The sequence below is a fragment of the Cotesia glomerata genome, linkage group LG4 (assembly GCF_020080835.1).
Source record: "Cotesia glomerata isolate CgM1 linkage group LG4, MPM_Cglom_v2.3, whole genome shotgun sequence".
NCBI classification, from domain to species: Eukaryota; Metazoa; Arthropoda; class Insecta; order Hymenoptera; family Braconidae; genus Cotesia; species Cotesia glomerata.
Genome location: NC_058161.1, coordinates 11,672,979 through 11,688,583, shown reverse-complemented (window position 1 = coordinate 11,688,583; position 15,605 = coordinate 11,672,979). Strand labels below are relative to the sequence as shown.

Below are 15,605 nucleotides of genomic sequence, written 5' to 3'. Positions count from 1 at the left end.
AATTTGCACGGTAAAGACTCAATTAAACTTCACTAATAGATAAATAAGGACTTCAACTATTAGATAAAAATTAATTTTATGCATAATCTAATATTTTTTATTTAACATTGATGGTGAAAAGACCTCCTTAAAAGTATGACATTAAGGAAATGTGGCGGCCTGCCGTCTCGGTCACGCCGCTATCGGTCAGAAGTTCAACGAAACCGCCCAAAGCGCCAATCAACGGAGCGAGAAATACTCTGACTCTTTCTAACACACGCAGTCGCTCACTTTCAAACTCTCCCGCCTTCTCAGACGTCATAGCTTTGGCGCGATTGTATAGTATACTTATTATGATTATTACTATGATTATTAATTAAGAGATATTGAGATCTAACTAATACTAATAAAAACTCTAACTACTACTGTGTGACAAAAATAACTGAATAAACATTTAATAATTGTTAATTAGTCTTGCAAATATAATTTATTATAGTTTAGAACTCCAAAACAACTACAGAAATGTGGGTAACTGTGCTATCTGTATCATCAGAATCATTCATCAATTTTGGGTCCTACAATTCGCGCTTTATTTTCTTTTTAAACATATATTTTCACTAACAATTAATTATAGAATTTAAAATAAACAATCTTAAAGTAAGGGTCAGTATTTCAATCAGGGATAAAATTTGATTCAATGCTAAAATATATTTTATAAATAATTTAAATTGAATAAAATCCAAGTTTACACTTAATACTACAATTTCAGCTTGACCAATATATAAAATAAATATAACTACTCAAGTTTATACTTTTTTTGCACGCCTTATAGCGCGAAGCGCGTAAGGTTGTGCTTTTATACGTACTTTTCTCCGTATTTCATATCAGTGGCCTAGTTTACGTATTTTTTTTTTTTAATTGAATTTTTCTTAAAATTCACTACGATACAACCGTACAAAGCCAAACGTACTTTTCTTATTTGTCACGTGAAAACTTTGGCGCCACTTGATCAAGCTAGATTTTTTTATACTGCGTGCGCATATGACAAGAAAAAAGGGTGCCGATATTTAAAAAAAAAAATAAAAAATACTCTGTAAGAAATTACATAATTATAATTTTTTTTTTTAATCAATTACACAATTAATTTTTTTCTTAAAAAATGAATGAGCGTTATGAGGCGTGCACTTTTGGATTTTCCAAACTTTTTTTTTAGTAAATAACATTTTTTTTGCATGAATATGTGTTTAATGGAATTTTTTTGGCATGTAAAAATTTTTACATTGATTTTCATTTCAGGGAATTGTGTCAATATGCAATAATTCTCTAACTCAAATATACTTATGTATAGTTGTATCGTACTATAGTAAATTAACTATACAAATATTTTGCAGGCAGATGTGTTACATTCAAATATTTTTCATTCGAATTATTTTATTAGCTACTTATGTTACATAAAATTTTATGGCATTTAAATTTTTCGTCATTTACATTTCTTGTAATACAAATATATACCATACAAATATTTTACAACATAAATCTATTACACGGAGTTGTATGTTGGTAGACATTACAACATGCAAATATTCTCCGGTACGCCTGAAACCAAGTACGGAACGAATACATGACGCCGATTGTACCACCTACTTCCTGTTGAATGAGACTGTTTCTAATAAAGGTTGTATGTGTAATAACAGAGCCATTTTATTCGAGAAGCCGACGTGGCTACCGGCTAACTAATCCATTTCACAATGAAAATATGTGAGTATTATTAATATAAAAATTCATATTAAATCTCTAGATATTTATAATTTTATTAATATTTGTAACAAATCAGATGTTATTTATACGGTATTAATTTTAAAATCCGTTTTTTTACAATTTTATTTTAAATGGTTGAAAAAAATACAATAATTTTAGATGCTTGATTATTTTGTTCTAATCAATTTTTTCATTTGTACAAAAAAATATGTCATGCAACTCAATTTACATAAAAGTTTATTCTGATATTTTACAATAAATTATGAATTTTGCTATTAAGTATGAATTTTTTTATTTTTTTTTATAGTGCAATGGTTTATCGTCGTGGCATCTGTATTAGGAATAAGCTTAGCTGCTACAGATATTACACCTTCGACTAATTTTTATTTAACTGAAAATGATAAACTTAGATTACTAAAGGTCCTCGAACCAGGATTTCAACTCAATGATGTTCAATCTACATTTTATGCTGTCTTAGGGTACAAATTGCTGGATAAAGCTGTTCCTAACTCTTCGGTATAAAAGATTATTTATTTTTTATCATTAAGTAAATTTTAAGTATTTCTTTGAAAATGATGAAAACTGCATCTGTTGATAAAATATGATTTTATGATTAGTCTTACTGAACGAACATTATAAAAATTTTAATTTTAGTATTGATATAGTAAAAAAGTTAACGTGGATGAATAATTTATTTACAGGATGTGTGTAAATACTTGATTAAAAATGCTGGAATGGACTCTAACATGACTCCCGAATCAATTTTTTTCATCATATCTGCATGGCAGAGTATTGGTTCTTGTCAATCGTTGCCTGTATCTTCACTATCAAAAGTGCGTATAAAATAATGTCTTCATAAAATTCTGAATGAATCATTTTTAAGCAAAATTTTTTTTCATGTCCTCATGAAATTGATGATTTATATATGTAGAAAAAAAATGTTTATTGTAAGAAAGAATTGAAGGTTTAATTGAAAGTATCATTCGATTCCCCATCTTGATTTCATAAAAAAAAAAATTTTTTTTGCTTTCAAAATAATTTTTTAGAGAAAATTAATTATGAATTCTGCAAAGCATTAAGTTTATGAAAATTCGATGAAACCCTATGTGATTTTTCAAGGGCGAATTCTTAGACCAGATTTTTTATGAAAACCTGGCTTGAAAAATTGATTATAAGTAGCAAATGACATACAGAGCTCTAAATTAAATTTCAGAAATAATAATAAAATGCATTTAACTTTGACCTAGCTTGGTTTACGGAAAAATATTGGATGATTATCCTTGCGAATTTAAACGATTTCACTTTGAAGTCTGATAAATGTATACTGTTATTGCAATAACTTACAAACCACAAAAACTGAATGTTTGCTTTGAAATTGAATTGGGTATTTGCATGAAAATGATTTTGCAAATAAAGTTCAGTTAATAAATTCTTTGATACACATAAAATACCTACGTAAGAAAAAAATTTAATTTTTACAAATAATTTTTAAATAAATAAATAAATAAAAGTGGTCAAATATGATGTAAAAATCACGTGATGTAAAACGTGATGTGATTGGTCTGACGTCATTGTGCATATTATTGGCGCGTTATTTGAATGCATGATAAACGACGAATGATAAATTATTGAAAAAAGTTTCAAGTTGGTTTTTATTTATAGTGAGTTTAGTTATATTTTATCATTAAGACTAAAATTTACTGAAAGTAGCATAAATATTTTTCTTTAAAAAGAATAATTAGCATAGATATTATGATTATACTCTATATTACCATAAATGCTGAGTGGTACTAGTGGTACATGTGAACGGGGTGATAGTAACTGACAATAAATAATTAAAAAGAAATAAAAATGCCTCGAAGAAAAGTCGATCCTGGTTTCAGTGAAGCTCGATCCGATAATCTACCTCGTGTTGATGCTTTTATGGTCGCATCTTACTTAGCTACTAACTCCAATTTTGTATCTGCAGAAATGCAAGGCGCAAAAGCTAACCTGTGAGTATAAATTTTCATGATACGTAATTTCATTATTGTTTAATAATTTTTGGATTTTTTGATAAACATTCTGTGAGTGGATTGGCGCCAACAAATTTGAATGGAATATGCACAATGACGTCACATACGCAAGAGAGAGCTACCTATTCGTTTAAAATTTAACAATTTTTTTATTGTTAAATAGTTTAAATGTTTATAAATAAAAAAAAAAATTTTTTTTTCAAAAATTTTCAAAAATTTTTAAAAATAATAAGACATAACTATTTAATGGATTGGAAAATCATGCAAATACCCAATTTAGAATCGTCAGAATTATTTTTTGATGAAAATCAAATTTTTTTTTTCTATTAATAAAATTCCTTAACCCATTGTTCATGATTTAATTTATATTTTTATTTTTATTAGATATTATCTGAAGTGATAGAAAAAGATACATCGACAGTTCCTGACTTGTATCATGCCATATCTGCGTATGTTGCTCTGTCTCAGAAATTATCACAATCTACGACATCAAAAGTTGTCAAAGTTCTACAAGCTGCGTTGAAAAAAGATGACAATTTTTTGAAGTAAGTGAAAATATTGTAAATACCTACTCTTTTTTTTTTCAAAAAAATGATTAATTATATTCTTAAGGAGGTACTGTGCAAAATAATTTTTCTTACAATATTCTTCAATTTTTGAATACGCGTACTTTTAAGTGTCCTCTATACGAATAAATTTTTTTTAATAGTCCTTGCGGTGGTAATTTTCGAAATATTAGCAATTAAAAATCGTACATTTAACATGCATTTCCTATCCTGACCGTAAGGTAAAAGACCCAGTTATTGACACTGACCCAGTTACTGACACTTCTAAAGTTATTTTGAATTAAAAAAAAAACATTTAATTAAATAGTTTTATAAATTTTTTTAAAATTAAAATTAATTAACTATGTACGTGATTAATTATATTTCCAACCGTGAAAAAAAAATAACTTAATAAAAAAAATTCTTTAAGTCTTGAGTGACTGTGGAAGCCATTTTTAAGCTATATTCTAAGCAGTATACATAAGAGTGTTCGTCTATCGAATCAATCAACTATTTATCATATAAGTATAAAAATATAATAAAAACTATTTAAATTAGTTAATTATTATACATTATTTAGTTTTTAATTATAATATATCACTTTAAATGACATTTATGTATTAAAATGTCGGTGTCAATAACTAGGTCGATTTTTTAAGAACGCTGCAGTTATTAACACCCGAATTTTAACCTATTATCGAAGTTATTTGGTTGTTGACGTTTCAATGAAATATTTAAATATTTATATTTATTATACTTAATATATTATAATAATATGCTTTTATTTATAATCGTAGAGTTAAATTAACATTAAAAATTTTTTTTTAACATAAAAAAAGTGTTTTAATTATAATACAAGTTTAATTTATCTTTTATTGAATGATTTTATTTTATTTTAATTAAATAATGTAAACCTAACCAACAATGAATAATTTTTATAAATGAGTGTCAGAATCTGGGTCGACGTCAGTGTCAGAAACTACAACACAAGAAATTTTGAGTGTCAGAAACTAGGTCCTACAACGTTACTGTTTAAAACATTAATTTAAATTATAAACTGGTCCCATATAATTCTTTCGCGTTCATAATCTTTTCAATAAATTCTAAATTTTTTTATGATGCAAAAATTATTTACTCCAATTAAATATTGTAATAATTATTGTGTTATAACCTCTGCCGTCACTCTTAGAGTGTCAGAAACTGGGCCCTTTACCTTAGTTAAAGTAAACATTTTATTGAGTAACAACCATACTTTTCTTAGGATTTTTTTTGAAAAACTGATAATATTTAATTGAAGTTATAACAAGTATTTTTTATCAAAAATTACCCAAACGAGCGATATTCATGTTTTTATAAGAAATGTTTGAAGTTAGTGATTTTAGATATTTTACGTGAGTGGAAGTAAGTGAGCGATAGGCTGTAAAGAGAGGCAGCACTAGTGCGTGAGAAAGAAATCAATAGCCATAACTTATTGGTGTCTTTTTCTTGCCGCCATACCTCCTTAATGAAATATAGTCATTTAAATATAAAAATAAATAATTAAAGATACGTAGTGTATCATACGGATCACTATAATAAATCTGGTATATGACCCAATGAGAATGACAGTTAACAAAGGGAAAAGTACTAGTTTAAAATGTATAAAAATTTCTTTGACATGAAATATTTGTTTTTACAAAATAAGTTTGAAATTTTTTTTTTTAAAAAGCCTATATCGGGGAAGTTTCACTTGTTTTACAAACTAATTTTTTTGTATTTTTGCTACTTAATGTTTTAAAGAATAAGAAGCGTTCTATTTTAATTGAGAACAGATAATTTATTCAGGAACTATTATTTTATCAGGAAAATTAATCTATTTTATAATTTTCTAGTGTTGGTTATATTTATCATATTGCTGCAAACTTAGGGCCAGCTGGAGATTTTGCTCTAGATAAGATTGAAGACACTATTGTTCAAGCTGATGAAATTGACGGTCGCTTTTTGCGATTTGAAGGTGGTCTTTCAGTTACAAGTAAGTTTTTATATGTTAATAATTGTTGAAATGTCATTAATTTAATTTCAAATGATGTTAATAAAAACTTTCGTTCTTCTGTTATAATCATGGAGAAAATATATTTTACTGATATTTAACAATTAGGCTTTTATTCATAGTTATATATCTATCACGTGAATAGAGAGAAAATTATTTTCTCTTTTTTATCTACAGGTCTTTTAGTTACTGGAATAGCTAAATTATCAGCTGCCCGAAAGAAACCTCCACCTGTTACTCCTGAACAAATCGTCAAAATTACTAATTACTTACTCTCAAGACATTTGGTACAGTCTATTAAGGGTGCTGCTATGCTACTATCTGCATTAAAAACTATTGCATATAATGATTTCAATAAGCCTATTTGTATTACGCTTGCCGAAGGGAAAAACGCTGTATCCGCTAAACAACCATTGGTTAATATCAAAGTAAGTGATATCTTCGGTAATTCACTTCCAACGGTTCCTACCGTAATTGCGAACTCTGCGACGAGTTTGGACGACGACGTTGTTGTTATCAGTAAGAAAATCTTTACTCCATCTCCAAAGGATAAGTAAGTTAACATTCATAGCTTTAAATTTATCAGTTAACTTCTTGAATTTAACAATATTGATAAAAATTTTCTAATCAACACTATATCATACTTGAAAGTTTATTTATTTAAATAATAAATAGATTAAGGGTTATTATATAAATTTCATGTTTTTTTAATATTGTTTTAAGTCGTTATTAAACCAGAAAAAAATTTTTTTTATTTCGTTTAAACACTAATTACCGAATTCTAAAATTATGTTTGAATTTTGAATCTTTCTTTTCAAGCAGTAATTTTACAAAATAAGAATTTGATGTCATTTTTGTCAACTTCTCATTTTTTTTTTAATTTTTTTGATGCATTGTTTGCAAATGATGTAGATTAAAACTTTCGTTCTTCTGCATTTAAAGTGGAGAAAATGAATATTACTGATGATTATTGAATGTTTATTAAAATAATTTTTATGTTACTAAAAAAAATGAAAATGTAATGTTTTTTTTTTTTTTTTTTTTTTTTCTATCAACAGAACTATTTTTACGATGAATTTCATGAATATTAAACCTCATCGGGGATTTTACAAAGTAGCAATTCAAGCAGGATCAGTTTCGACTACTGTAACAGTTAAAGTTTTATCTGAAGTCAAACTTAACTATTTAGAAATTGGTACTGGTGATGCTGATCAAACAACTCAGTCAAAATTAATCAAGTAACAAAATATTGTTTGCAATCAATACATTTGATGTATTAATGCGAAAAATATCAATATTGAAATAATTTATTTTCAGAATTACTTATCCGAAGAAACTCGATCATAAAATTGAAGCTGATTCACAACAAAAACTGGTTATGAAATTTTCTTTGTTAGACATTACAAACAGTAAATCGATGCGTGTACATCAAGCTTTTGTAAGATTGTCAAAGCTTATTAAATCTGTTGAAGAAAAACAACTTCATGAAGTTATCTTTGTGGCAGAGCCTGATGCTTCGAATATTTATAAGTTTGAAATGCCTGTCGGAAGTGAAGCTCAAACGTTTGGTTATTATTCTGGTGAATATGACGTTGATTTGATTGTTGGTGATGCGGTCCTTAACAATTCATTCCAATGGCGTGTAGCAACTGTAGATTTAAAATTCCCCGAACAAACAGGGAATGAAGTTGTAAATATGAATAAATTTGTAGGATACAGTAAAAATTCTGCAATATTTACACCAAAGTCAGAAATAAAGGTGAGAATCATGTAAACAAAAATATATAGATATAATTCAGTGTTCATTGGTGACAATAATTCATATTTTTGTTACTTCCAAACCACTGAAAAAGTAAAAAAGCTTCGTTTATATTATTGTATCTGTTATCTATTAATGATACATCATGAATATAAGCTAACATTTTTTTATATTTTATTATTTTTAATATCAATATTATATCTAGTTAAGATTAAAGTGTCATAACAAAAATCACAACATTAATATCAATAATAATTATTATTAAAATTTCAGCATATGTTCCGAGAACCTGAAAAGAGACCACCAGTTTTTATGTCAAACGTATTCACTGGCCTTTGTTTAGCTCCATTATTGCTTTTATTTATTTTATGGGCAACATTAGATGTTAATATTTCCAAATTTCCATACTCTCTGAGTGCAATAATTTTTCACTTTGGATTAGGTGGTAAGTTATTTGTTAAAATATTTATAAGCAAAAAAGTAAGTTAAATGCCATGATTTGCAAAAAAGTAATTTTCATATCAATTCTTTTTTTGAAAGTATTCCAATTTAAGCAATTTTCTAATTTTTCTTCAACTCAATTTTGAGTATATAATAGAATTTTTGTTTCGTTAAGACACGCAAATTATTGTATGCTTGTAAAAGTTCTGAAATTTTTGTTGAAAATGTCGAACCCTTGATATGATACTTACATCTAAGAGGAGAAAGTATACTATACTGTTTATTCAAGTCTAAAAATCTCGTTTGGTCAGAAAACCCGTTGGCTACCACGAGGTTTCTAGAAAAGAATAATCTTCCGGATTATTAGCCAGTATTTCATGTTTGTGTCTCGGAATGCTGCGAAATGTATACTTTCTGGGGGAGAGTTCATAAACGAAGTAGGAGGAAAGAATTTTCTCAATGTATCAAAATCTTTTCAATCGATGAATTCCAAACTAAATCCACTCTTATAATTTAGATGAAAAATATGAAAATATATCATGTAAGCATACTATTCGTAACGTGATTGGTCGAATATATCATAAGCATGAAAATATATGCAAATTGTATAGTCAGGCGCGCGCTTGCGCGCGCGAATTTGAATTCCAGTTCTATTTAAATTATCATAAGTTCTAATTTCAAGACTTAAGTATTCAAATTAACAGCCGAGACCAGTGATTGCAGTTTCAATCGGTTTAGCGAAACGAATGGAAATTTTGAAAAAACGTTTTTAGAGATAATAGATAATTTAATAAACTATTTCACCACAAAGCGTTTTTTTCCAAAATTTCATTCGTTTCGTGAAACCAATCGAAACTGCAATTGCTCTGCTGTTGAGAGAGCGACAGAGATAGTTCCGTTGAACTCCGTAAGAGCAAAGCGCGAAAAAGATGGTCTCGCCTGTTAAGGAGATCCACGCGAAGTAGTCAAGTTTTTAAAACTTCCTGAAAATTTGTAAATTTAATCTACATAGTCTAATAATCAATAAAAAAATTTAAAAACAGTAGGTTTCCGGGATATTTAATGAAATAATTAGGTTTGAGAATTGTAATTTTTACATGTAGTTAAATGGAGGTTTCACCAGTCGTGTATTTGGTTAAGAATTTAATGCAATTAACGATTTAAAAAAAATTATTTTTTCATTGAATTTGATAGAAAATTTAATAAGCTTTCGATTAAAACAATAAAAAAATTAGGTTTCCGAACGTTTTACGGAGATATTTTATATTTTTTATGAAAAGTCACAAGGAACTTCCGTTCTTTAAATTCTTGTATTTGACTTGGCAACACCGCTTGCGCAGTTACCCGGCGCATAAGTAACCGCGATTTTTTAAATGCTAGAAAATCTTAGTCATTTTAGTTAGACAGTAAACATATTTTTTTTAATAAAGTAAGTTAAAAATACAAAGATACTTAGGGCCAGTTTTTTAATCCGGGATAAAATTTTATCCGAGATAAAAGTACTGTCAATATAATAAAAAAAAAAAAAAAAAAAATAAATAATTTAGCGACGTGATATTGCTCTCAGTTAATTCTTCATGAATTTGGTCATTTATTTAAATAAAAAATAAATATATCATAAAAATAATAATAACCTCTTATTGTGTCATTTAAATTATTTTAAATTAATTAACATAATCATAGATTAATAATAGATATGACAAACGCAAGATATGAGCTCGAAGAGCTCAAAAGCATAGAACAGCGACCGCTCTGAGCTCGGAGAGCTCAAAATAACACATAAATTGTAATTTGAAGCTCGAAGAGCTCGATAACGTTACAAGTGCAATTTCAAGCGCTTAGATATGGAATTAGCGGGAAGTTGCAGGGATGGCCTTCAGGGTCATCCGCACGGATAGAACAATAACCCACTGTACATCCTCGTATAGTATACTCCGTGGTATTTGTAGTGAAAAAAAATTTCAGACTATAGTCAATATCCTTCAAAGTACACTAAATTATTTTTGGACTGTACTCAGTGAAGTCTCCGATTTAATCGATTAATTTTTCTGGTTATATCGCGTAAAACTTCATGGGATATAATCTGAAAAATTATTTCGTGTAAATTAAATTATACTCTGTTGAAATTTGGATTATGCCCACAGTGACTCCGCCAATTTTTTTTCTAGCGCCTGCGCACTTAGCATTATCATATCTATTATGTATTTTAAATATTAGGTTAGTCAAATATTGTTTTAATAATTATTACATACATCAAAAACATTTAACCCGTCAGCACTCACGTTATGAGCATTTTGCTCACGCAACAACATCCGACTTATAGAGCGGCGCTGTAGTGCAAGTGAGAAACTAAAATTCACGTGAGTTCTGACGGGTTAAGGAACATTAAAGCACAATTTTTCCGATAATTTGGGGTTAAAAATTTTTTTCTTTTCTTAGACTCTTCGAACTTAAAAATGTTAGGCTAAGAAAATAGTATATTACACACCTAGGGAAGTAAAGTAAGAAATGTCTCAGATCACATGTAATTGTCGGCCGAGGCGAAGCCGAGGTTGACAAACATGTGATCTGAGGCTTTTATTTACTTTCCGTGGAGTGTATACTATTTTTTGCTCGACGAAGGCAGAAAGCGACACTTTCGTTTAGCGCAGCGGGCCGAAAGTTGACGCTTTCTGCCCGTCGAGCAAAATAGTATATTACACACCTAGGGAAGTAAAGTAATGTCTCAGATCACATGTAATTGTTGGCCGAGGCGAAGCCGAGGTCAACAAACATGTGATCTGAGGCTTTCTTATTTACTTCCCGAGGAGTGTATACTATTTTTTTTGCTCGACGGGCAGAAAGCGGCACTTTCGTTTAGCGCAGCGGGCCGAAAGTTGACGCTTTCTGCCCGTCGAGCAAAATAGTATATTACACACCTAGGAGTAAAGTAAGAAATGTCTCCAGATCACATGTAATTGTTGGCCGAGGCGAAGCCGAGGTCAACAAACATGTGATCTGAGGCTTTCTATTTACTTCCCGAGGAGTGTATACTATTTTTTTGTCCGACGAAGGCGGAAAGCGGCAACTTAGTTTAGCGCAGCGGGACGAAAGTTGCCACTTTCCGCCCGGAGGGCAAAAAAATTTTTACATATCAAAATATATAAATAGTCACACTCATATAATTCACTGATTATATTTTAATTAATGTCCAATATGCTGATTGACTATAACTCACAAATTATAAACAGCACTTTACGCGCAGGCGCTAGAAAAAAAAATGGCGGAGTCACCGTGGGCATAATCCAAATTTCAACCGAGTATAATTTAATTTACACGAAATAATTTTTCAGATTATATCCCGTGAAGTTTTACGCGATATAACCAGAAAAATTAATCGATTAAATCGAAGACTTCACTGAGTACAGTCCAAAAATAATTTAGTATACTTTGAAGGATATTGACTATAGTCTGAAATTTTTTTTCACTACAAATACCACGAAGTATATGTACTATACGAGGATGTACAATGAGTTATTGTTCTTTCCGTGCGTATTCCTAATTATTATTTTATTTATTTACAATCAGCAAGTTGTCACAGTTGGAGATTAATATTTCTGTGACATGCGACTAATGTTTATTTATTTTAATTAAAAATAAGTGACTGTTTCAGGGAGAACTACTCTATGCAATATCACTGTGCTGAATTATTTATTTATTATTATTATATTCGCAGTACTTTTATCTCTGATAAAATTTTATCTTGGATTGAAAAACTGGCCCTTACAATTAAAAGTTAGAAATCATTTAATCGATGAGTAATGAATATAATTTAATTAACAGGATTATATAAATCAAATTATATATTTCTTTATAAAAAAATATACATGTGTACCCAATTTAATACAAAAAATATTTGATAAACCAAACTGTTTTTCACTCTGAATATTTTTAAGAGATAAGGGAATGTCACATTTAAAACACCACAATTCTTTGGCAAGTGTACTTATTTCAACTATTCTTCGACCCCAATCCGTCGAATTTTGTTAGTGAACTTTAAATTTATTATATAGTGCCCTCGTATGTTCTTTTTTTAGTATTTTTAATAAAACGTAGAAAATTTTCTAAAATGCGCTCGCAAATTATGCTGGTTTATCTGAGACATGTTTACAAACAAATAAATTTCTAGGTTAGGGAACTGTTGCGGTGTTGTCAAGTGTTTACCGGTAATTCATAGTGCTATATTTTTTTTAGTCAATTAAGTAATTATTAAATGTTTATATTTATTTAATGCGTAAATTTTTCGGAAATTTCCTCAAAAATGTTATTAATTAATTTAAAAATTAATTTTAAAATGCATAACAAAAGTATTTCTACGCATTATTTTTTTTTTAGACATTCTTTACACTAGCAGGGTACTTGGATTTCCTTAATATAACCTGAAGAACTATTGCCAGTTAAAATTAAATATCATAGATTTATTAGTAAATATTTTCTTTATAGTGGATGCTTTATCTTCAGAATAAATTTTAAGTTATTTATTTCAAATGGAGCAAAGAGTAAAAATGAGGCTATCATATTTAAATTTTCGTTTTGATTTAAGCTTTTTTTTTTGTTTTAGGAATTTTTGTACTTTTCGGAATATTCTGGTTAAAGCTCAATATGTTTGTGACACTACAATATCTTCTTGGGCTTGGCATTACAACGTTCTTAGCAGGCAGCAAACTTCTATCGCATATTGCATCAAATCAAAAAGCGTCACGTTAATTGATAAAAAGTACTAAATGTTTTTTTAAGTGACTTATTCTCATTTATCACTCAAATTGCATTAAATAGGAATTATCATTTTATAAAAAAAGTCATTAATATTAAATGATTAAGTATTAACTTATAAATTAATAAATTACATAGCAATTTATTATATAATACAAAATAAAATAATTTTTTGTTTTTTTTTGTTGAATCTTTTTTTTATTTATCTATTTTTAAGTAATACAATTAACAAATTCGGGAACGATAATAATGTTTTAATCGAATAACTTTGAGATAAATTTCTGTTTGTAGAGACTTGAATAAATGACTCACCAAATTTTTAGTTTAATTAAAAAAAAAAAAAAAAAAAAAAAAACGATTTAATTTACTAGTCGAAATTTTAAATTCTCACATAAATAGCACCATTTTTCTAGTAAACATTGTTTTTCTTTTTTCAAATTATTTAATAATAAATTTGCCGTGTTCACTTTATACCAAAAAAATTCTAAATTATCAAGCTTTCCATATAACTGAAGTGAAATTAATTAGAATAATTGATTAAATAAAAAGTATCAATACTAAGTTAGAGTATCTTACTTGTCCATCTTGAACGGGAAGCGATTTCTCTGAGTGCATTTGAAACTTTCTACATGCCCGAATGAGGAATAAGAGATATTGACTCTTCTTTGTTAAATTTTGTAAATTTTTTATTGTAAAAATGTACTGCTTTACAAATAAATTTAATAGAAAATGATCCAATTCTCGATCTGATAAATTTATCAAATTAAAATTTTTTTCTACCACTTGCGTAAAGTTATATACCTTTCTTATATTGTTTGTCCATCGAATTATATTTATTAAGAAGTAAATCTTTAGTGGACGTAAATTTTAAAACTTGCTCATTAGGTTTATGATATAATTCTACAATTTTCCTTTGAAATGTAGTGATAAAACCAAGTAAATGAGTCACTTGTGTTAAATGTTCAACAATAATTTTTTGATTTATTTTATTTTTTTCGGTTTGATTTTCATAACGTATATGGCGATATTGATTATCTAAAAATTTGTGTATTTGATAATATAAATAAAAACTTAAAATAATAAATCCAAAAAACCACTGAAGATTCAAGAACTCAAGTTTTGCGCGATCATATCGCAATTTATCTTTGTCAAAAATATATAATTATGAAAATATAACAATAACTAGAATCAGATTTTATGACTTCTATAAATATATCGCGTTATTAATGCCAAAAGAACGTATCTCAAAATATACGCCCTTTTGGTTCTGTAAGGCCAAAAGGCCGTATATTATGAGATATGCCCTTTTGGAATTAGTAACGCGACATGCATATTGTTAAAATTTGTGAAATTTTTACAGATTGAAACCGAAATCATAAAAATACTATCTCTTAAATTCTATACAGAATTCATAGCTATTTTATATATAAAATGTTTCTAACAAAGACCTACAATTACTCAAAAATTATTTAACTTCTCACGCGATAAGCTTCAGTAATTTTAAGTTTTTTACTGGAAAAAAACCTTTCAAATATTTGAACAACATAGTTGTTAATAAGATCCAAGCTGAAGATACTTTTTCTTCCAATCGTACCATTTCTATTTTTGAGAAATCGTGATCACGATGTCGAAGAGTTTTGAGTTTGACTAAAAAATAGCAATAATAATTCATAATTTTACACCACCGCAAGAAAATATTTAATATCATTTGTAATTGTGTTAATAAATCGTACAACTCCTTTCACTTCTCATATCATGGAGCATTACTTTGTTATCATAATCTTCTTTAAATATTATAGTACGAATTAAAGCCTCATTATCATTTTGTAGGGCAATTACTTTTGTAAAGCTGGTGTCATATTCTTGAAGGAGTAAATTCAAAATAAATTCATAATCAATATACGTTGTTTCCAATTTCAATTGATGGATTTTTTCAAATGATTCTATTATTTTTAGATGCTGATTGGCATTATCTTGAAGTTGGTATTTACACTCATTTAAACAAATTAGTATAAAATTTTGACTGTATTGTTATTTTTTTATAAAGAAAAGTCATTAGTGAAGATTAAAAAATAAAATATGGCAATAGGAATGTAGAAAATCAAGATTTTATTTTTCATAATTCCGCTTAGTCTTAAATTTTTAAAAATAAAGTATTGTTACCAGTACTCTTTGATGTCTAGGGCGTGGTCAAACGTGTTTTTAATGACCTCGACGCGGTGTTTCATCTTCAGCATATTTACTTTTATCATTATATTTTTCCAGTTCCTATAAGAAGGCTTGATATTTTTTAAAGCCACTATAATTTCTTGTGTTAAAATTTGTTG

General features: G+C 28.0%; 1 protein-coding gene across 1 annotated transcript; it reads left to right on the top strand.

Moving 5' to 3' along the window:
- The first annotated feature begins 1,621 nt into the window (after positions 1–1,621).
- On the top strand, positions 1,622–14,011 carry LOC123262714 (dolichyl-diphosphooligosaccharide--protein glycosyltransferase subunit 2). The gene is made up of 10 exons (XM_044725075.1): positions 1,622–1,737; positions 2,045–2,253; positions 2,439–2,570; positions 4,137–4,297; positions 6,169–6,308; positions 6,504–6,879; positions 7,385–7,564; positions 7,644–8,085; positions 8,359–8,530; positions 13,127–14,011. Exons 1-10 carry the CDS (start codon positions 1,728–1,730, stop codon positions 13,270–13,272), a joined length of 1,968 nt encoding a protein of 655 aa, XP_044581010.1. The 5' UTR covers positions 1,622–1,727; the 3' UTR covers positions 13,273–14,011.
- Positions 14,012–15,605: the final 1,594 nt, after the last annotated feature.

Excerpts from the sequence above, each read along its gene's own strand:
- LOC123262714 (XM_044725075.1), top strand. Across the intron at positions 4,298-6,168 it reads AAAGATGACAATTTTTTGAA|TGTTGGTTATATTTATCATA; the intron begins GTAAGTGAAAAT and ends ATAATTTTCTAG. Across the intron at positions 7,565-7,643 it reads ACTCAGTCAAAATTAATCAA|AATTACTTATCCGAAGAAAC; the intron begins GTAACAAAATAT and ends ATTTATTTTCAG.